The sequence below is a fragment of the Typopeltis vanoorti genome, chromosome 14 (genome assembly GCF_054136105.1).
Source record: "Typopeltis vanoorti isolate ZY-2024b chromosome 14, IOZ_Tvanoo_1.0, whole genome shotgun sequence".
Classification (NCBI taxonomy): Eukaryota; Metazoa; Arthropoda; class Arachnida; order Uropygi; family Thelyphonidae; genus Typopeltis; species Typopeltis vanoorti.
In genome coordinates, this window is record NC_143562.1 from 49,642,351 (window position 1) to 49,666,546 (window position 24,196).

At 33.7% G+C, this 24,196-nt stretch overlaps 1 protein-coding gene across 1 annotated transcript in view; it reads left to right on the plus strand.

Moving 5' to 3' along the window:
- The window catches only part of LOC150099446 (cytochrome P450 4c3-like), a 92,432-nt gene extending 68,503 nt beyond the window's left edge, over window positions 1–23,929 (plus strand). Inside the window, exon 6 of the mRNA XM_090404358.1 lies at window positions 23,766–23,929. Coding sequence (XP_090260484.1) covers window positions 23,766–23,929 — 164 coding nt within the window. The remainder of the gene's footprint in view (window positions 1–23,765) is intronic.
- The last annotated feature ends 267 nt before the right edge of the window (window positions 23,930–24,196 follow it).

Sequence of the window (24,196 nt, forward strand, 5' to 3'; positions counted from 1 at the left end):
TTGTTGTCTGAATCCCTTGAAATAGATGAAATTGAGCATCGTGCGGTTATAAAATTCTTTGTAAAAGAAGGTTTAACGCCAAAAGAAATTCATTCGAAGTTCATAAAAGTTCATGGGCTCTCATCTCCTTCATTGTCAGCAATTAAGAAATTGGCTGCCGAGTTTAAACGTGGCCGTACCAGCCTTGAAGATGATCCCCGTGAAGGACGTCCAAAAAGTGAAACACCACCAGAAATCATTGATCGAGTGCACCATATGGTATTGGATAACCAGCACTTCCAAATGCGTAAAATTGCCGAGACTATAGGCATTTCAAAAGAACACGTAGGATATATTTTGCAGGAAAAATTGCAAATAAAAGGTTTTGCGCAAGATTGGTGCCGAGCTTTCACACAGAAGATCAAAAACACACTCGCATGAAAATCTCTGAACAGTGCTTGGAGCGTTTTAACAACAATAAACCTGATTTTGCGCGTCGATCTATTACTATGGATGAGACATGGATTCACCATTACATATGGTAATGTGTAATGGTGAATTCAAACAGCATTCAAAACAGTGGACGGAAGCTGGTTTTTCAGCGCCAAAGAAGATAAAGTCGGTTCCATCAGTAGAAAAGGTCATGGCATCGGTGTTTTGGGGTTCTAAAGGCATTATGTTTATTAATTATCTTGAAAAGGGTAAAACAATAACCAGGGAATATTATTCCGATCTTTTAATCTGAGTACGCGAACAACTTCGTGAGAAAACACCAGATTTGCAGAAGAAAAAATCATCTTTCATCAGTACAATGCACCTGCCCACAAAGGTGTTTTGGCAATGGGAAAATTAAGGGATCTGCATTAAGAATTGTTGGAACATCCATCCTGTTCCCCAGATGTGGCTCCCTCTGACTTCGTGTCCACCCAAAAATAAAAATCGTCCTCGCTGGTCAGCGTTTTTCTTCGAATCAAGAGGAGTATTTTACAGATCTTACCAAGAACCACTACAGGTACGGGAGAATGGCGCTGGAGAATAGCTGGAATAAATGTATTATTCTAAAGGGAGATTATGCTGAAAAATCAAAATAATTTTGATATTATAAATTCGTTTTTTCGTTGTTAGTCCGAGAACCTCTCAGATCACTCTCGTATATATCTTGAAAATAGATTAGAAACTGTAACATTTTTCTAATAACGCTTACCCGCGAGCTGTTACAAGCCAATCGACCCAATTACGATTTATCCTGAACTGGAAAATGAAGGAAAACTACCTTTCATAGATATTTTGATTTCCAATAAAAACCTGAAGGACGATTTTCTCTTATCTGCACTCGTCCACCTTTTGTCATAAATCTCGAAAACTAGCGTTATTTGTCTGCTCAAAAAGGGTGGTTTTCTATCCCAAGAGATGAAGAAAAACTGAAGTACAAATTACAGTCTATACACCGACTACTTCTGCGCATCTTCTTTAAGGTACTTTACTTTTTGAAATATTGGTTTCAAAACTTATTTCAAAATATGTTTTTCAAAGATACTGTATTTCTCTCTTTAAGATTACAGCAACTTAGAAGCCTTTTAAAAAGTAAATGTGCAAATGTTTGAGATTTTCCTTGTTATTAAGGAAATACGTATGCTTATTTGATATAAAGGATTATTTTTCCTCAAAGGAGGAAAAAAAAGTAAATCCTTCCTCTAGATGAGTGATTTATTTTAAAGAAATTGCAAAATCCCTTTGTTTGAAATAACAAACACCTCTAATGATAGTTTTCGACATAATGAGTAATGATTTGAAGGGCAAACGCATGCAATTTAGTTTAGTATTTCCTTTATTATGTATAATTATCTCACTTCTGAATAATATTTTGTACTCCTTTTCAAAGAAACTGTCTTTGACATTTAGTTTAATAGCGGTTGCTTAATAGTCCCAGACAGGGTTTGAAAACAGGCATCACGAAAGTAATGTAAAGATCCGCCTTCAACTTCTGACCCAATTCCAACTAAACGTCACCTTACATAATCTGGATAATTATGTATCCAACTGCATATTGAATAGATTGGCAATTTCGATTTCTTGCTAAACGAACTGCTTTCTTATTGACTTAATTGTTAAGTTAACGTCATTCTAGAATATCATGAAATGTGATGAAGATTCGAACTTTGTGGAAACATACAAGAGTTTGTCTTTCTGCATGGATCCACCAAAAACAGAAGAAAGTCAGCAGCTGAAACAAGACAATTTTAGCAGAACTGTTAATACAAAATATTAATGCCAGAAGTCTCAGAGCAAAATAAGTGAAAAAAGTAAAGAATTGAAAATTAATAGGTATTTCATACACCAGGGAGACTAAACAGGCGAGGTTCTACAAAATAGTAACCAAATGTATTCAAGCAACGCAGATTACGCAATGAAGCAAGCATCTATAAAATTTAACGTGAATCATAAAGAAGAAGATGACACGAGCTCTAGAATAGGAAACTACACAACATTAAACTAAACTAAACTTCAAAATAGGAAAATAAATCTAATCTGCTGAATAAGAAATAAATCGTCGCAAATATATACATATCTATATATTTGCGTACATATCTGTATATACATATCTGTATATAAATATCTCTCTGAAAAACATTACTTCGAATCATAGGAAAGCTGATTATAATTGAAAGTACTTACTGGGATTTTGTTCACGTTATGGATTAGTCATCACCATCGTCATATTTCTGATATGTACCCTGAAGGGGTTTACAGCATCAAGAATAACTTCCTATCTAAAATTTTCCTCCAAATCAATCTGTTACATGTGAAAACTCCAACATTATCAGATCTTATATTTCTGTCTTCTAAGTCCCTTTTTTACTGTATCGATCCACCTATATCTTGGTCTTCCTCTGGGCCTTTTTCTTGCCAATCTGGCAGAGAACACCTCCGTACGAGACCGGATAACTCAGCTTTAGACGAAAGAGACCAGAGAATGTTTCCTGAAGTCATGGACGGAAATTGAACCCAGCCATTTACGACCAAAGGGCTTCGTCTATACCGACTGAGCTACGGAGGATTCTATGGATTAGTGACCGCTAATAATGCAATTAATGAGGCAGTCTACACTTGTTCTTGATCAAATGGTAGATATTCTGTTTTTAGTTGTAACACACCAGGCACCAAGAATTTCTATTGATTTGTTTTTTTTTCCCGGAGTAATTTTCAATTTGTAGACATTGAGTTAAATTCCAAGTCGAATTTCCATATGATTACTGTGATCGAAATCTTTCGGCTTCAAACTGATGGATTATCTTATCTTATATAAAGAGTAAATTCATAAAATGAATTTACTCTTTCATAAGTTTGCTTCAGGGCATTACTAATAGTATGTCCTTATTTTACTTTATTTGGTTTATATTTTATTTGTTTTATCCGTATCCTGGTTAGATTTTTAGTGATTGTTCTCGTATATTTTCTTTTTCCCCTACATCTCGTTTTATACTTAAAAATTCTAATATAGGTTACTCAATATTACATATGTTATTTTAATTTTCTAATTCCTAATCAGTGTATGAAAGAAGTATTTAACTTGTTAAAATATGGCTGTTTCATACATATGCATAAGTTCCTTATACATCAAATTTATATAATACACACATATAATATGCATAATACACGTGTTTATATAATACATACAATTTAATCTAATTGCATACAATTTAAGAGATAATTCTACAATTTTTCTCATGCAGTTCAATTTGGATTCCAATTTATCTCATACTCCGTACTGTGCGCAAGTCATAGTCCAACAATTCTTATGTTATTATTTTAATAATGATTTTAGTAATAGCTTACAATCAATTATAGTTCAGTTACACAATATAGATTACAGGATTATCTCTCTCTCTCTCTCTCTATATATATATATATATATATATATATTTTTTTTTTTTTTTTAATTACAGTATGCTAGGAAAATATCTTTTGCATAAGTAATGATATTAACAATGTGTTTTACATGTTTTTTCACATATATATTTACAATGATTCCCTTTTTATTAAATCGATTATAATATTTACTTGTTACTCTGAGTGGAATTTCTGATTTCTTCCTCGACTCTTTATCTCAGACTTTATCTGAGGAAGATAATAGATGGCTGTGGTTTCCTGATATTGTTTCTATACCCTTCGGAAGCCAGGTGTTGCTTTCATGTTTGAAGTTACGTGCTAGGAAGACTACTACTGTACACGGTTTAAATTTTTTTGTGAGTGGAGTTGGATTTCGGTATGGTATGTTTGCGTCCTTGTAACGGTGTTTTTTGAAATCGGTTTGTTATAGGTTTTGTGTGTGTGTGTGTGTGTGTGTGTGTGTGTGTGTGTGTGTGTGTGTGTGTGTGTGTGTGTGTGTGTGTGTGTGTGTGTGTGTGTGTGTGTGTGTGTGTGTGTGTGTGTGTGTGTGTGTGAGAGAGAGAGAGAGAGAGAGAGAGAGAGAAAGAGAGAGAGAAAGAGAGAGACAAGATTTATTGTAATTTTCATTCTTAGTATAATATTTATATAGTGCCGATTTCAGCTCCTTGTAGGTCCCTAGTTTTCTGTCGTCGAAGCAGTTTGTTTATCATATCAAGTACGTAGAAGTTTCAGGTAGTTTTGCCGTAGTGATTATTGTACTTATATGTTATGTAGTTTGTTGACTGTGGTCTTCTTATCTGATAGATTGTTCTGGTTAATCTGTAGGTCATGTCAAAACATTACTGAAGTAAAGTTTTAACATGACTGTATAGTGGCATAAGTGTTTCACCTTAAATATTTTGTGTTCTGTCCATGTTGCCCGCATAAGTGTGAGTTGTTCCCATAATATCAGTTTTATCATTTTATTTTGCGACCATTATAACCTGTTAAATTCTTAGTCTGTGCAGAATGCGTGTAATGTGAATCCGGATCTTAAAATATTTTCACATAATGCTTTATAGATTAGTATTTTTGTGCATGTCGTGGCGATGTCTTTTAATCGATATAGTTTGCTTGCTATTATTATTATCCTGAGTTTGTAGGTATTTATATGGATATTCCAACTTTGATCAGCATCGAAGTAATGTCCGAGATAGCGTGTTTTTTTCACCCGTGTGATGGTTGTGGTTTTAGGATCAGCGCTTTGTTTATAGGAGAATGGATATCGTAGTGAGATATTTAGTTTCTATTGGTAGGATTTTTTTTATTTTAAATCGTTAGCTTTGATTTTCCAGGGTTTTTACATACTGCCGTTTTCATTATATCACTAACCTGTTAGTGATATAATGATGTCCTGTTGCATATTTGTATAAGCGATGTTTGCGTTGTTATGAATGGATACTATCGCCGTGTGGTCTGTGTATTGAAAGATTTTACTTCTTAGGGGAAGGTGGCTTATGTCGTGCGTGAATATGTTAAATAGAATGGAAGATAGAACATCTCGTTGTGGTACTCAATAGGTATTCAATAAATCAGAATAAACAAAATATGTGGCTACTCCCCTCTTTATATCAACTGGATATTTCCCAGGTGATTGGTGTTAAACCTTTCACTTTAACACCAATCTGATTAAAACCCATTAAAAGGCCTAAACCCGGAGCCTCCATGGGAAACAACAGGTTGTAATCTTTTGGGACTGTCAGAGAAATGGTTTTATTTGGGTTCTTTTTTCCAGTAATCACTTGAAGAAGTTCAGAGGGTGAATTGTAACTTTCATGAGGAATCCTGTACACTTTGTAAAATCCTTCTTTAGACTTTTCGAAAACTTTATTTGCTGTGATGTTGTTGTTGTCGATAGTGTTGCCTCCTTCTCCAACTGCACGTATCATATGAAACACATCGTAACCGGAATCGATGTCATTAAATTCTCCCAGAAGATGAATTTCGGCAAGAGCAACTTCCCATTTACCTTTAAGTCTGATCTCTTGTGGTAATTCCACTTGAAATTTCGTTAGCGTGTTAGTAGGAAACATTTTCATACTGGCGTTACTGGGAAGGGTTAAGTAAAACATCTTCGCTACGAACCCATGAATTATACGATGAGGGATAACCGAGCCACTTAACAAAATACTGAAGTTTTCCTTTCTGTTTGAGGTGTTTAAATACTTCTTCGATTAGATACACGTCTTCCGGAAGTTCATTGGGTATATATCAGCCTTTTGCAGTTGAGGTTCATAGAATGTTCCCTCCACTATCTATCCGTACCAACCGAGAACTCTGTATACTACAGGGTTTCTATTAATAACCTGAGCAATGGTGAACAATTCTTGTGTCCAGTTACCCCAATACCCTTTTCTAAATTTGTGGGTATCATCACTTAAAACCACACTATCACCTACTTGAAATTTTGGTTTAGTAGTCTTCTCTTCGGTTCCGTACAAATATTTCCAAACACGATCCTCGTTGTGAAGGTTAACTTGCGAAGGAGCCATACCTATAGTGCGGTGTGGTGTGAGGTTATAAGTGTGTACAATGGTCGGCAAAACTTTGGTATAACTTTTACTTTTAGTATACATAATCCATTTGTAGATCTTTGTTCTCAATGTTCTGATAAATCTTTCTGCAATGAGTGCTTTCATTTCGCTCCTAGTCGTGTAAAAATCAATATTATGGTTCTTAAACAATGCACGACGTTTCTTGTTGCCAAACTCTTTTCCTCGATCTGTGTTTATGTAGCACGGCACTTCTTCTTTAATAATAGACTCGAAAGCATTAACAACATCGTCTGCTGATTTCTTCTTCAGGTTCGCACCCACGGAAATCGGGAAAAACAATCAATGCATACAAGAAGGAAACACACGCCCCCATTCTCTTTTGCATGGGATGTCATATCTGCCAAGTCACATTGCAAAATGTGTAAAAGTGGCGGGACTTTGATTTGATTGCGTTTAAACTTTCTTCTAACGGGTTTATGTCTCACATACGTAGGCTGCGTTGCTAACCAACTTTCACGGTTTCCTGTGACAAATTTGTATGTTTTTGTAAATATTTGATACTTCCAAAACTAACTACTGTATTAGGTTTATAGTAATCTGCTGACTTTTCCATCACTAACAATAAGCTTTTTTTTCTTCGAAGGTGAAAATCAAGAACCATCACGAAAACATAAACTGTTTCTATTTATACTACTGTTGTTTTTGTTAATGACATGTGAAATTTGCATGTTAATATGAAAAGCAGTATAAATATCACCCAATCGCACTTGTCTCATCAGAGAAATTTTACGACAAGAAATACACCACAGACAGTGGTGATGTCTGTAAATTCTTATCTCTACATATTACATTGTAAATAATATCTGTGAAAATAAATGTGTAAACTTAAATGAACAAATGGTGTCGTTAATGTGTTATGCAATTTAAGTAAGATCACTTTTGAAATCACTGTGAATTCACACACAATTTATTTATTTATTGAACTTCAAGATCGTAAATTATAGACAAATCAAAATATTCAGATGAATTATGAATAAAATATGAATTAGAATATGAATATGAATACAGATAAAATATGGATGAGTTATGAAAATAAAAAAAGTGTGTGTTTGTGGGACACCAGCATATAATTAAATAATACAGAAAATTGCTAAAGACTACATCCATCTCGACTCTAAGAATTCCCATAGTCTAAAATTAACAGGAAAGAAATATCACACTTATTGGAAAAGTCGTGCTGCCACCGACAGACGACCAAAGACAAAAGTTAACGACAATAACAGATGTGTGTCACCCTGGCAAAATTCTAAGGTAACCTATCTCAAAAACATCGCCCACAATTCTATAGGCAAACCAAAACACCACGTGATGTCACAGAGACATGTTCCCTCAGAAATTTCCAAACACATAACGTCACAATTCCTTATCTCTAAAAACTCCACAATTGTTTACGCAAACCAATCACACCCACGTGATGTCCTTGACAGAAGGGAGCTCCCCAGAGAAATTCCAAACATTCAAACTTTATCTTATCTTTACCATCACCCATAATTCCATATGCAAACTATTAACTTATCTACAATTCATAACAACATACGTCCACGACACGGATGTCGCTTCCCCAATTGACCCTGCCCTGTTTGGTATAAAGTGTCCAACCAATCACGACACACTTCCTTATCCACTAATACATCTTCCTTTTCCATTCAAAACAATAACGACACTTATGTACAACTAACAAAGTGCATCACTTATTTACAACTAACAAATGATGTCACTTATCTACATCTCATAACAACGCACACCCACGACATGATTCCTTATCTTATCTTGATCTTGATCTGGTTAGAAGTGCCCCACCAATCACGACACGAGTCCTTATCTCTACCATCACTCATAATTCCACACGCGAACTAAAACACAAGAACTGAAGCCATTGACACATATGCCCCTGGGGAAATTCCAAACATTCCAAAATCATGATGTCACATACGCAATGACGTCATTTTCTTATTAACCAATAACGTCACGATTCCTCATCTTGTCTTGATCTGGTCAAAGTGACCACCCTACTACTAACCACAGATTTAACACTTTAAACAACCAAGATGCTATACTCGGAATATAATTGGAATTTCAAAAATCGTGGCTAAAGCCAACGAAATGAAAGTCGTATGGTTATGAAGTATCATTATTAAAAGGAGATAACCGATGATTTTGTAATCCAAATTGTACATAATAATTCCAGCTTCTGCAGAAATTAACAAGCTTTATCTCTTCCATATTCGATGCTTGATTAGGAACAAAGGAAAACTTTGGAAATAAAGGATGCACTAATTCTTATCTAGTTTCATAAACGTTATACAATAGTTTACAGATAAACAGAATTGGGTATCATACGATAGTAAGTAATATACGACACAAAGACATCAAATATATGCATCATCCTCACAAAGTTGAGCTGAAGAAATCGAAACCGTAATAACAATTATTCAAGTATGTTCGGCTGTTATAAGTAACAATCATACCGGTTTAACTTCACCAAACTTAAATCCCAACCTGTTCGAAGTAATTCATTGACGTTAAATTGTTTCAGTCCGATTACAGCAGATAAATCAATATACTGGGCAATCGCAGGAGATGATTCGGCTTACTGAGAAGAAACCGTATAGCTGTTTCTTATAGGTAGCAAGCCACTGCCAGATCCATCCGTTTCAGTGGACCACAAAAGGCCCTAAAGAATCCGCGATCCTCCAGAGTGTCCTTGGTTTCCTCTTCGTTATTCCCAGATAAGATGGTTAGCCCTGATCCGCAGGGCTAACCACTGATTACATACATGCATACGCAATTTACATACATGTAAATTGTGTATGCAGCTCTGCACCCTTTTCGTTTATGTGGGATGAAAAACCCGAATTTCTGGAAGGAAAATTGTCCACCACCACATCAGATCGGCTAACTCCCTTCACTTGAAAAGCTTAATAAAGATCCTTCGTGTCCTATACGGAATTCAGAACATTTTCTGTTCATCCCAATGAACCTTATTTTTGATAGCATCTTTCCATTAAGTTAGTCGCACCTTATTCATGTAGATTTATCTGAAGGCAGGTGTACCTAAGCGATCAACGTGGAATAATATGGAATTACGACTTCGCCTTCAATTAGATAAAGAAGAAATGTTTTTTTTTTTCCTTAATTTCTCTTTTACTAATTTTACTACCTTTTTCAGCATGATCATATATTTTGAGTATTTATTGTATTTGTATTTAAAAAAAATCTTCACAAAGCAATTTATACTGTACAGGTTTGTGGTAACCACATTACATCCGACCGGATGAAATTAGAACAAAAAATTAAATGTTTGTATGCTTTTGTTCAGAACATTCGCAATTTAGTCGATCATTTGAGCGGATACGTAATAAGTCTCTTTTTCTCTCTCCTCCCGTTCCTAAACTCTTCTCTATAAAATCTACCAATCTGAAGAAATAAATAATAAATAACGACCGTAGAATCGCACTAGTTCACAGAACAGTATTTAGGTGCTATTTGGAACACAAGATGGCGACACTTGTCAGCAGTTTGCAATTGTACTTTCTATGCACGTCATCTGGAACTCATAAGACGATTATGAAGGTGAAAACTGGGGAGAACAAATTTGTCGCTTGAGCATTTTGGGGGAGAAAAATTTAAGGAAGCATTTTAATAGGTTATTTACAACATAGTTATTTCTTATTATCCGGATACATATACAAAAAAGATACAAACACACTGGTAACTATGGCTTGCATATTAATACCAAAATTACTGTTCAACCTCGTACTTTTAAGGAAGTTTTTCATGCTTAGATTTTTGTTTATTGTTTTCACTCCAAGCTTGTAAAGCTTACACCACACAAATTCAGTTAGTTCTTGATATGGCAAGAATTTCACATTGTTTTTGGGAAGAACTCAACTTGACATTGGTGTTTGCCTATAAATACGACTGTGTATATTACAAGGCTCATCGGGGATTTTATTATTATTATTATTATTATTATTATTATTTTTATTATTATTATTATTATTATTATTATTATTATTTTATTATTATTATTATTATTATTATTATTATTATTATTATTATTATTATTATTATTATTATTATTATTATTATTATTATTATTATTCCTATATATTTCCACACAGCAACCGATCCCATTCCACTGAACTCAGAATATTACTCAGTTGGTCATAATTTCCTTCTTTGTAGTTCAGCATGTAACCTTTTGGGAATGGAACATTCATAAACGCAGTCACTTCCCAAGTGAGTACCGTATAATCACTGTCACCAACCGTAGGCAAAATAGTTACGTCTTTAACTGAAACACCATCTTACACTATAATCAAATCTAACACTTTTTGACCTCGAGTTTCTTCTGTCACATGTTTTTTACAACTATTTGCAGATGGTTTACAAAAAGAGTTGAAATATGGGGACTGAGGTACCTAATGTGAGATTTCCAAATATCGCAGAGAATCAGTTACTTCTTGGAATTTATTAAGATTGACTTGAGGAAAGATGATTGTAGTTGTGTATTTCATCCGAAGAGAGATGAAGTTATCTTCTGAGCAGGACATAGTACTCTTGTTCCAATTGTTTGATTGTATGTGTTTGTGTGGGGGTGGGTGGGAATCGATAAGCTAGACCAGAATTGTCTTCTTTGTCGTGCGAAACTTCTCTAATGTATTCTTTATTCTTACTTCAAAACTTCTCAAAATGTGTGCTATATATGAAAGTTCACATGATTTGGAAGTGTGCAAACTCAGAACGTTTGAAAAAGAGGATTATTCTGTTTAGGCAAGCGGGAGAAGAATTAGCAGACACGTTGTCTCCTCTTGATGTAATGAAAATTTCATGGAAACAGGTAATTCCAAAAAAAAACCTATTGTTAGTTATACAATGCTAATATCCATCTTACTTTTGATCATCATTTAATTAAAGAAAAAATTTTTATTATTTTGTCACATTATTTCTAAATGTAAATAAAACTACTACGCAGAGAAGCTCCATAATGATAAACTCAGTTAAATTACAGGAAAAAAGCATTAGTATTCACGTAATGTTTTTCGAACATTAATAAAATAAAATGCCAGCAAAGGATGGTCGATTGGTATAGCCTCTGCTACTAATGGGTCGCAAAAATTAAGCAAGTTTGACGTCGGTCAGTAATTGGAAGGGAATCAATCGTCCGATGCTGCTGGCACACTCTTCTTTGATGAGTCTTTGGACTCCCTGGAGGTGTCACATAATAATAATATCGAACTCCTTACGTTTTGTTGCAAATTAATTGCGGATTGTAATTTTAAAGACGAATCATCAGATTGTGATTATCATAAGACAATCATCAGAAGACGAAAGAGAAAGCACAGTTTTGACAGGAATACGATCCATATATTGGTTAAGGGCACTGGAAATATTACTATTTTATATGAGTAATTTCAAACTTTTCTTGCTTACTTTGGTATTTTTCAAAATCAGTACTGGATGAGGTGATAATTTCTTACAAATATTTTAATCTTTATATAAGGAAGATAATTAAAAACGGAAATGACTATTTTATTAAAGGTAACGTTTGTTTCTGTGAGGAATCCAACGGAAATATTTCAAGAGAAAGTCTGAAAGATATTGCACTCAAGTAAATAAACCGCAAAATCTCGAAATGCATCTCAGAAATCTTGAGAGCTAGACAGTACGTGTTACGGGAATAGTTCTGGAAGGGTTTCCCCATTGAAGAAGAAATCAACGCGATTCGATTGGAATTTTCAATATGGAAATCAACATGAATCAAATATTTTGGAAAAATAATGACATTTTAAGCATGCTCTACACATTATTAGGGTTATCTAGTAATGAAAGAGTGTTAGGTTATTGGTAAGAGCAAACCTCAGCATCTTCACTTGCTGCAGCAATGTGGATACAAAAGAAATTCAGATGCAATTGCGAAAATTAAAATATTCTAAGTAGATTATGTTAGACTGAGAAAAACATCTTAGAGAAAGAAAGAACACCCCCCACCCTCTAAAATTTGTTGAGGAGAGAGAGAGAGAGAGAGAGAGAGAGACACTTATGAGAAAACTAACATGAAACAATGATTGCTAGTCACACAGTACCAAAGTAGAGATCTTTCTTTCACTGTATGTTAGAGCAAACATATGGACCATTAACAGCATCTTGGAGTGGAAGTGATTAAACTAGCTGTTGAGAAAAGTGAGATGAACACAAATTGTAGAACATGAAAAATAATGAATTTCTTTGGAAAAATTGATAATGAGCTTAGAAGTGTGGTCAACGTAGCTCAGATGTACAGACGAGCCCTTTGTTTGGAAAGATATGTGTTCAAGTCCTTTTCAATCAACTGGTGATTTAACCGATCTCATACGGAGGAAAAGGATTTTTCAATCCCAGAAAACACAGGTTATTCGTCTATCGGAACAGGAACGCCGTCTCCTCCTTACGCAAACACTTCTAAAGACTGAAAATATTTATTCTTAGATGGATGTAGCAGAGGGATGGCAAGCAGGATGGCAATTTAATGCAATTGAATGAATTGCATTAAATTGCCTAAATCCCTTATTCAGGGGATTCAACCTGTCTTGGACGGATGAGAAATCAATAGCTTAGAACGCAGATCACTTATACCGCAAACTTTATCTGCAAGGTTTTGGAAAGTTTGCTTCTTTCTCGATAGAACATATTTGTTTGGTGTTTTATTGGTAATATAATGTTAATATATAACTTCCATCAGTTAAGCTAAAAGATGTAGTGAAACTTTTAGCATAATTAAAAAATATTCATATACATACTAAAATACGGTATATAAAAAAGCAAGGAAGAAAACTACAGAGTTTTAATTATTATGGTATGGATAATATAAAGTACATAATATTTATTATATTAGTATGGATATAATTTATATTCATTTAGGTATTTATGAATATATATATATATAAAACGTGCGTCACTACGCTTCCAAAACTTCGTTCTTTACTTAGCAAACATAAACAGAAACATCTTCCTACTTAGTTTCCAGGAGTGTACAAGATGTTGTGTGATTGCGGAATGCCATACTATGGACAGACTGCTAAATCCATCCTTCTACGTTTGGATGAACACCGTAGAGATATCTCCGATAACAGGACTAGAGCTAGCGTTCTCTCTAGCCACGTTCTCTTTTCAGCTAACTCAGACGAAGGCCGCCAGCACATTGTAAACTGGACTCAAACTTCTAACATCCATGTGTGCTACGATGAACTCGAAAGAAAGATTGTTGAATCTAGAGAAATTTCTCTAGATTCCTCTCATATCAACAACAGCCTGAGTTACAATCTCTCTGACGCACACGTTGCTTCTGTTCAGTACTGGCGCACTCGCGACAGCGCGTAGTATTCGTTTGTTTGGAACTCATACTTGCATTTATTTCAAACACGCTACTGTCTTTTTATACTTGTTCTGTTAGTACAATTTTAAGTCTCTGTAATTTTTTATATACTTCTTTGATTGTGATACCTGAGGATGTTCATATAACGAAACTAGTAAACTAGTAGTATCTTTTTTAAATATATCTTGTCATCTTTTTATCTCTCGGTAACAGTCATTCAACCTTTTTTATAATATTCCAACCGAGTAAAAATGAATTTAAAAAAAAAAATATATATATATCCATAGATACGTAAATTTCATATATATATATATATGAAAGAATGATCGTTAACTCGGTTAACATACATATTTTTATAAAGAATTGAATGACTAGAACTGGAAAGTTTGGAAATGCTATGTAGATGATGTCTTCATTATTTGGAGCCATTGACATGATTCCCTTATGGTTTTCCTAGAACATCTCAATAGCCGTCATCAAAATATTAAGTTCACTGCCGATCCTGAAATGGATAATTCCCTGCCTTTTCTTGATGTCAAACTGACTCGCTCTTCTGGTAAACTCAAAATATTATATGGATAGCCCACACATACCAACAGATATCTGCATAGTCCGTCCCATCAATTCTCTCCTCATAAGCTTTGAATAATTTCCACCTCGGTATATTGACCCCGTTCTCTTCTGGATGACCAAAATGGACTTCTTACAGAAATAAACCATCTCAAAACTTCTTTCGAAGTTAATGGATATTCCAAGATAGTCGTTGATAGATTCCTTCTTAATCCACCTAGACATCACTCAGAAGAAACAAATAGATTCAGAGGCAATATATCTATTCCTTATATAAGTACAGTTTCACATAAATTAGCAAACGTTCTAAGAAAATACAATATCAGAACCTTGTTCAAAAGATCCGTTTCTTAATAAGCCACCGTTTCCTAATTGAGCCTTGTCATCATTATCAACTCAAATACTCTGTTGTATATAAAATATTGTGTGATTGTGATATTCCTTATTTTCCGCAGACAGACAAATCTGTCGAATTGCGTATAGAAGAAAACATGAGGGATATTACTTACAAGAGACAGCGAGCCAGTGGGTTATCAAGTCATATCCTTTTCTTGGATAATCCTAATGATGAAATCCAAAGTCACAAATTCTGCTGGGAAAAATCTACTAACATCTTCCGTTGCAATGCAATGATGAACTAGAGAAAAAAAGCGTGGAATCTAGAGAAATCTTTTTCAATCCTGTTCATCTAAATAATAACTTGAGCTACAACCTCCCAGATTGTCATTCAGCTGTAATCATGTACTGGCGTTCACGAGATGATACTAGCACGCACTTTCCCAACAATACAACTAACGAAAGAACAGCTTTAAATACAACCACAACGACTTAATGTCAATTATGTATAGGGACTGTGTATGATGTTCATAATTTATTTAAGCTTCAGTGTTTTTTCATTTTTCTTTCTTTTATAATGTAACCTGATAAAGGTTGTTACAAGCGGAAACTAGTCGTGTTTTTATATTAAAACCTTTTTACTTAAATCTCAGTTCTACTCATTCAATTCTTTATAATATATATATATATATATATATATTTAAATGTAGAAAGTATTTTACCCAAGGTAAAATACTTTCTACATTTATATCTCCTCCTGGGATTTTTATTTAATAAGGTTAAAACACCTTATGGTAACTTGTTCTGGTAAAATACTTATAAGCTCTGTATTACTAAAATCTTCGTATTTCTAACCTGGTTGCCACAGTTGAGAGACCTCAATAAAGGTCGAAACAGGTCTCGGTAGTGGGCCCTTGCCTTTGATACATAGCATCATACATCTCCTCAAGGAGATGGCCTGTGCATTAATTCACGATAATTATTTGAAATATTCTTTAATAAAAAAAAGAAAATAAAACCGGCTGCCGACGTTCCAGTTTGTATTATTTTTATTTTTGCACAAAACCATCGAAAGCGAATAATACTACTAATACTAAAGGACATGCTGGAGCAACTTTGCTTTATAGAGAATAACATGAAATTGTTTAATCATAACCCTAATTTTTTTCTTCATGTTGTATAGTAATTTATTGTTCTTTGTACACAATCTTGGTTTCCTTGTAGAATTGGTCATTACAAAATGAAATTAACAGTTATGATTAATATTTTCTGCATAATTCAGATATTTTATTCTCCAATTTTTAAAGTAAGTGATATATTTGCTTATTTTTATCATTCAAAATATGTAGATCAAATGTGAAATTTCACTTCCTTTCACAATAGAATTGAACTTTATTTCGCCTCTGATAGTTTAACCCCCCCCCTCCCGTTGTATCACTATCACACACCCGAAAACTGTTATGAAACATAGGTACAGTTTTCATTTAATTCGTTATTTTTCTCTAGTAATTGTTCCACATAACTTTAATTTTTCGATACTGAAACTATGTGGTGATTATTATAAATTAGCAAATTATAAATCAGAAAATATACATATTATTTCCTCATTATTATAAATCAGGAAATTATGTGATATTCGGATATAGGTAAATTAATATTTGAAAGCACTGTCATCCTTCAAATGCATTATCAGAATAAAGTGAAAAACCAAACAAGAAATTTCTGCCTGTAAAATATTCAGATATTGCTTGAGGCTCTTTAGTGTGCTGCATGTTCTATTGTTCTGTTTCTCACTGGGGGGTTAGTAATCTCCATTAGCTTTGAGCTGGGCAGAAAGGAACTACTGGGCAGAAAAGAATAATTAGTAAGTATATTCAAGACACAATTCATTTACAAGATGGCAAGCAGCAGCAGTAGCAGTGACACTCATGGTAAGAAAAGAAAACTTCGTGGGATGCAGAAAAGTTGGAGCCTTCGCCTTTCGAGCAGCTCTTGTTCTACTGATGAGGAGAGAAAAATCTTTCTAGCTCTGAAGATAGCGATTCTGCCTGTACTTTAGATATGTCTTCGTGCAGAAAATGGGTGATCGCAACTGGACGTACACCAGCTTGTCCACGGTTTCCCTTCATAGGTAAGCCAGGAATTACTGAAGACTTTGACTCCAGTAATATTTTAAGTTCTTTCCATCTATTTTTAGACGATGATATTCTTTCCTTCATAGTGGAACAGACTAACCTTTATGCTTGCCAACAACATCAGCAAGTTGAGTACAGTCCGCATTCTCGCAGTAAACTTTGGAGCCCAATAGATATCAACATGCTCCTTACATTTATAGCACTCTTGATTGTGCAAGGTATCGTGAAAAAGCCCGCTCTCGAAATGTATTGGTCTACAGACTGGATTCTGAACACGCCAATGTTTCGTGATGTTATGACTGAAAAACAGTTCAGTCTCATCATGAAGTATTTGCATTTTCAGAATAACGAGGAATACGATCAGGCAACACATCCTTGCCCAGTCCTCAACAAAATTTATGATTTTCTGATGAAAATCCGTCAGAAATGTAGATCACTCTACATTCCTGAGAGAGACTTGAGTATCGATGAAAGCCTTATGCCATTCAAAGGTAGACTGAAATGTAAGCAGTATATTCCCAAAAAGAAAGCGAAGTATGGAGTAAAATTTTTTATGCTTTGCGAATCCGAAAGTGGATATCTTTGGGATTTCAAACCTTATACGGGAAAGCAAACTGTAATCGAGCATGATAAATATTCGGATCTCCCCTTGTCGATGCGTGCAGTAATGCAGTTACTAGACCCTTTACTGGGGAAAGGTTACTGCATTACAATGGATAATTATTATATGTGTCCTGAACTCGCTGATTTGCTTTTACAGCATCGTACAGATAGTTATGGTACTGTAAATGCAAAAAGGCGAGATATGCCTCCAGATCTGGCTCCAGGAAAGCTATCGAAGGGGGAAATCCGAGCTTATCAGCGAGGGAAAGTCTTTGCACTACGTAGGAAAGACAAAAGAGATGTTTTTCTGCTGTTTTCCCTGCACAATCCATCAACGGAATCCGTGGAGAAGCATGGTTTGAAGAAAGAAAAACCTATTGCTGTGTGTGCATACAACGACAATATGGGTGGAGTCGACAGGTGCGATCAGCAGCTATCATTCTACTCTGTAATGAGGAAACAGCATAAAAAATATTACAAAAAAGTGTTTGGACATGTATTAGATTTTGTTATTTGGAACAGTTTCCTCCTGCACAAGAAAAAATGTTTGTCTACCATAACATATCTAGAATACAGAATAGAAATTGCGAAAGCATTGCTGCATGCACATACGCCTTCTTCAGCAAGCAGAAAAACAGGAAATCCTGCCAGACATCTGAGGTTGAACGCTGCTAACTCCAACCATTATCTGGAAAATCTACCACCAACGGCTAATAAAAAAAAACCTGCACGCAAATGCTATGTATGTAATAAAACAAATATCAGAAAGGAAACAAAAATCTGGTGCCCTGAGTGTAAAACTGCTTTGTGTGTTTACCCTTGCTTCAAGATGTTCCACACTGTTCAAGAATTTTAAATTCTGAAAAGAATGAAATAAAGAATGTTTGTTTTCAAGGCCATCAAAACAGTCCTTTTCAGGACTACAAATATTGATAGAGGGATACCCGAATGTACTGTTTCTTTTTTCATCTTGAAGGCTAATTTTTAAGTTCTTTTTATGACACAGAATGATATTTTCGAAGGAATAAAATATAAGAGGAACTGGAAAGAGTATTCCAGGTAAAGTATTTCACCAAAACAATAAAAAATAATGAAATAAAATCTGCCCAATATTTATATATATAGATAGATAGGTAGATAGATAGATGTAATAACTTTTTTTTTTTTAAACTTGGGGATATTGTATATTAGGATAACCAAGTTATTTTATAAACTTGGTTATAAATTTCAAAATAACTGGAAAGGCGAGATATGCCTCCAGATCTGGCTTCAGGAAAGCTATCGAAGGGAGAAATCCGAGCTTAGCAGCGAGGGAAAGTCGTTATTTTATAAACTTGGTATAAATAACCAAGTTTATAAAATAACTTGGTTATCCTAATATATATATATATATATATATATATATATATATATATATATAAAATGATAAGCCTTTTTATGTCATGTTTTTCGAAACGTTTTGAAATTCAGGGGCGGAACCCCCTTTCGAGTTATCACAATTGAAGGAGAACTGGCCTACCATACCGGAACACAGTGGGGGTATAGCCCCCTAGTTAACAAATGAAATATATAAATAATAACGGGAACATTTTCACCTTGCCAACACTCAACATTGATGTAATATGGGTTCCAAATTTCTTGTTTGAGATATATATACTGTATATATGTATATATATATATTACAAAGTTTTGTAATAAAAATTTCTGCTACAATGGAGTTTGGCAGAATCAACAATATTATTACTACCTTATTTCTGTTTCTCGTGTGGGAGAAAAACAGTAAAATGTCACTCTTATAATTATATGAGATGTTATAATGGCAAAAATAGTAAGAAAAAAGTCATTTGCACTTTCTCTTCAAAACACAAAGAAAGAACATTGTAAATTCGGCCAGTGGAAAAGAAAATACTACATATTTTTCTTCTATTATCTGATTTTTTTTTTGTAGTACAAAGAAGAAATCACTGCATAAACATGAAGTCTGTAGGAGGGAAAAAATCTGGAAATTGGTTACATTATAACGAATAGAGAAATCATGTCAGAAAAAATATTCACGTAAGATTCTAATCTCAGCAGACATAACATTTTCTTCTAGATTAGATATCTAAAGTAACTGAACCTTTGCTACTATTTTACACTAAAATGAATGGGTATGTTCCCCAAGTGATTTACGTTTGCAACAGTTGTCTTACGAACGATTTATGAAATAAATTATCTGAAATATCCGCAGATTGATTAGGTATATACCCCCCCCCCCAAAAAAAGAAGATTATGAAACGCATATGCACCTTTTCTTTTAAAATAATTCAAATCCTCTTTTTCAAGATAATTGTATGAAATAATTTATAATTTTTTGATAATAAAAGTGAAATTGATTATTATAAATTAAGAAATTATTTTGGCATAAATAATGTATAAGCATGTAAACGAAATGTCAGCATTTCTGTTAGGATATCGGTAATCAACAATCGAAAAGAAAAGAAGACATTCTTGTATTCTGCACTACAGCTTGAGGCAATTTAGTGCGACTTTAGTGTTTTCCCCTTTCTTTCTCAATAGCTGGATATTACCAAGTATTTATAAGACGTAGATTACTTCAGAAATAGCTTCCAGCAGCAGAAGTAATATTTAGATTTTTTAAAGAAAAACAAACAAAAATAATACTACCGAACTTTCTTTTGTGTGGTATGCATATAAACAATTTTGCATGGTGAAAATATAGCATATTATTTCGAAAATTTCACATAATTTCAGCGGGCAGTAGAACAGCTGGTTTTAGATTGCAAATAAATAGAACAGAATTAGAAGTTTCACAATACAATCTGATTGCCGTATATCTTTTGTAAAAATGGTAAAATGAAGTAATTGATTTTGAATGCTGTCTAGAAAAGCTTTCAAACCTGTGAGTTCTAGGAGAGGATAAGGAGTGGGGGAAGCATTAGAAAATCTTCAAAATGAAAAAGAATTTTGAATCATTCCGTATATGATATTTTTCCCATTATATTTTCAACATATCTATGAGGATGTGCACTAGATATTATCGTAATATGCATAATACAAATAAATAAATGACGAAGGCGAAGAATCACTGCTAAAATATCATTGGATATAAATTTTTGATACCAAAAAGACACAATCGGAAACCGAGTAAGGCAATTTAGCATTTTAACATTTTTTTTTATTTTGTCTTTATGAATAACAAAAAATCGTTTCTAAAACTGAAATGTGATGATCCATATAATGCTATTTAGCTAGAAACGAAAGAAAAAGGACATATTTATTTCAATAAATATTGTTTAAAAATATAAATATTTGACATAATATTTTCAAAGCAAACATTTGAAAATTCTGAAATTCGAAAAAAAATTATTCAATTATTATACGTAAAGTGAAAGATCAATCAGTGCAACTCTTCCGGTGCACTGATTTGTAGAATTACCAGTATTTATAAGACGTAGATTATTTCAGAAATAGCTTCCAGCAGCAGAGTAATATTTAGATTTTTTTAAAAGAAAAACAAACACTAATAATATTAACAGAACTTTGAACTTTCTTTTGTGTGGTATGCATATAAACAATTTTGCATGGTGAAAATATAGCATATTATTTCTAAAATTTCACATAATTTCAGCGGGCAGTAGAAAGCTGGTTTTAGATTGCAAATAAATAGAACAGATTCAGAAGCTTCACGATACAATCTGATTGCCGTATATCTTTTGTCAAAATGGTAAAATTAAGTAATTGATTTTGAATGCTGCCTATAAAAGCTTTCAAACCTGTATAGAAATTTAGAGTAGTTATGCAATTCAGTTCCAGGAGAGAATAAGGAGGGGGGGGGGGGAAGCATTAGAAAATCTTCAAAATGAGCAAAAATTTTGAATCATTCCGTATATGATATTTTTCACATTATATTTTCAACATATCTACGAGGTTATGCACTAGATATTATCGTAATATGCGTAATACAAATAAATAAATAAATGACGAAGGGGAAGAATCACTGCTAAAATATCATTGGATATAAATTTTTGATACCAAAAAGACACAATCGGAAACCGAGTAAGGCAATTTAGCATTTTAACATTTTTTTAAAATTTTGTCTTATGAATAACAAAAAATCGTTTCTAAATCTGAAATGTGATGATCCATATAATGCTATTTTGCTAGAAACGAAAGAAAAAGGACATATTTATTTCAATAAATATTATTTAAAAATATAAATATTTGACATCATATTTTCAAAGCAAACATTTGAAAATTTTAAAATTCGAAAAAAAATTATTCAATTATTATACGTAAAGTGAAAAAACAATCAATGCATCTCTTCCGGTGCACTGATTTGTAGAATAAAATACACCAAATTCACTATCAATAAATAGATTCATTGCAAAAGCTGATCAGTGGGCATTTCAGGATTGATTTTTTTTTTTCGCATATGTGAAATTGGTTTCAATTTTTGGGAAGAGACACAATAAATCATTTTAGAGGCAAGAAAGGTCAAATAATTTAGGACAGTAAATGAAATTCTAAGCAACACAATAGAAGTAAAGACAGGAGGAGGGGACACAATGGTCACTCAGCAACAGTTAATCCACTAATGCTATAGAATAGCCGTAACGAGATTAACGGCGGAGGAAGGTAATGGCATGATAAAAGGTAGAATGCCGACGAAGTTTTGATCCATGAAAAAAGCTAAGGAGTGTTGGATATTTCATCCACACTGGCCGGTTGGGAGGTTAATGGAATGGCTGCTGTGGACACATAGGTCTATTTCAAAGGAAACAGATGTACAGAGAGAACTGTCACTAATAGTTAACACTCTATCACTTAATGGATACCCTTCTAACATTTTAAAGAAATGGCTATTTAGTGACAACCACCAACAACGTGTTACGATGCCCCAATATGTGTCCACAGCTGTCATTCCATATATTAATTCAGTTTCCACAAAATTGGCGAGAATGTTAAAACCTCATAACATCGGAGTGGTTTTTAAACCAACTTCCATGATCAGACAAATTTTAAGATCTCCCAAAGATGAGGTACCTTTCTTCAAATATCCTGGAGTATATGAAATTCCATGCTCGTGTGGCCTTTCTTACATTGGTCAGACTTCTAGAAGTTTTGAAATAAGACAGAAGGAACATGTGGGGGATGCCAATCATAATAGAATCATCACATGGTTTAGCTCATAATTTCTCAACATCAAATCACGTTATAGATTGGATAAACAGTTCTATGCCTTACATCGAGAATGACTACAGATACAGAACTTTTAAAGAAGCAGCTGTGGTACTACGCACAGGCAATAATTTAAATACAAATCAGGGTATGATTCTTAAAGACATATGAAAAAATCTCATCATCTCTCTCAGTTCGACAGAATTACAATATGTAATTTATATATAAAAGCTGCGTTTTACTTTATGAGAAAATATTTAAGGATAGTGACGTAGCTTGCTCCACCTTTGACAGGAGTTTCCCTAGTGTTGTGCCACCCAGGTGTTGACTTACGGTTGGACTAGCCGACAGTTTTTTGGCATGAAACTCTTAGATTTCGATCTCTGAGTTTCGTGTCCGGCTTTAAAACAATGAGGGATTTATTATCCCCTTAACGTAATACCTATAATTGTTATTTTATTTTTATTTTTATAATTATTATAGTAATAAAATAAGACAGCTAGTGTCTCCTGTATTAGAAAGTACAGCAGCAAACCGCCTTCTCCAGCGTTATAAAGTACAACAGTGAAGGAGAGGTAATGTCCTGGTAGCTTAAGCTTGGTATCTGGGCTATTCCTCTGTGGGAGTTTTAAGCATAACAAGACTGTCACTTCTACTTCATGTTCCTATTCCAAATTCCATGCATTAACTCAACCATTAGCGACAACCAAATACATTCTAGTGGTTCTCATCACCACTATTCTCATGCATGAAAAATCGTTTTGCTATTCCAAACCGATGATCAATTGGTGTTTCCCATGACGTACAGTCCATCTTAAATGTACCAAATGCATGTAATTTACTGAAATAAAATTTTAAATAACATTTTATCAAAAATGTTTTTCACTATTTTGTAATATTTTATTATATTAACATTTAATACCAATTTACCTTTAACTCGTAAACAGTGTATATTATGAGATAAACAACGTTCTTAACAAGTGATATGAAATATAATTCAAACTGTTTTGCATTTCTCTTAGGGTAATCTAATTAAAATAATTTATAAGTTTAACGTAAAAGCCTTTTCAATAATATTTATTTTAAATAAGTCAAAGTTATGTTTGTTTACTTTTTCAGGTCAGAGGTTTGCTATGCTGGAAGAGAGGATTGCTTTAAGTATTTTACGAAGATTCACCGTTGTTTCTCTAGACTCTCAAGATCAAATCAGTTGCGAAGCAGCAGTAGCTTTAAGACCATGTGAGAAACTTCGTATACAATTTAGATTAAGGCAGAGCACTTAATTCAACAACGTTACGCTTATCCATAATATTCGGTCATTTTTTATATCAGTGAAATATGCTATTTTGCCTACGGAATAAAAATAAAAACAACGGCGAAATCCGTCATACAGCGTAATTAATCAAATAGATACATTCCCAGAGTTCACCATGCATTGTTTTGTTATTTCCATCCAAATGTTAGTAACATATCCTATATGTAACATCGGGATAATGTTATTCAGTTTAGAAAACCTGCTTAAACATTAAAACCTTTCAAATAAATTCAGT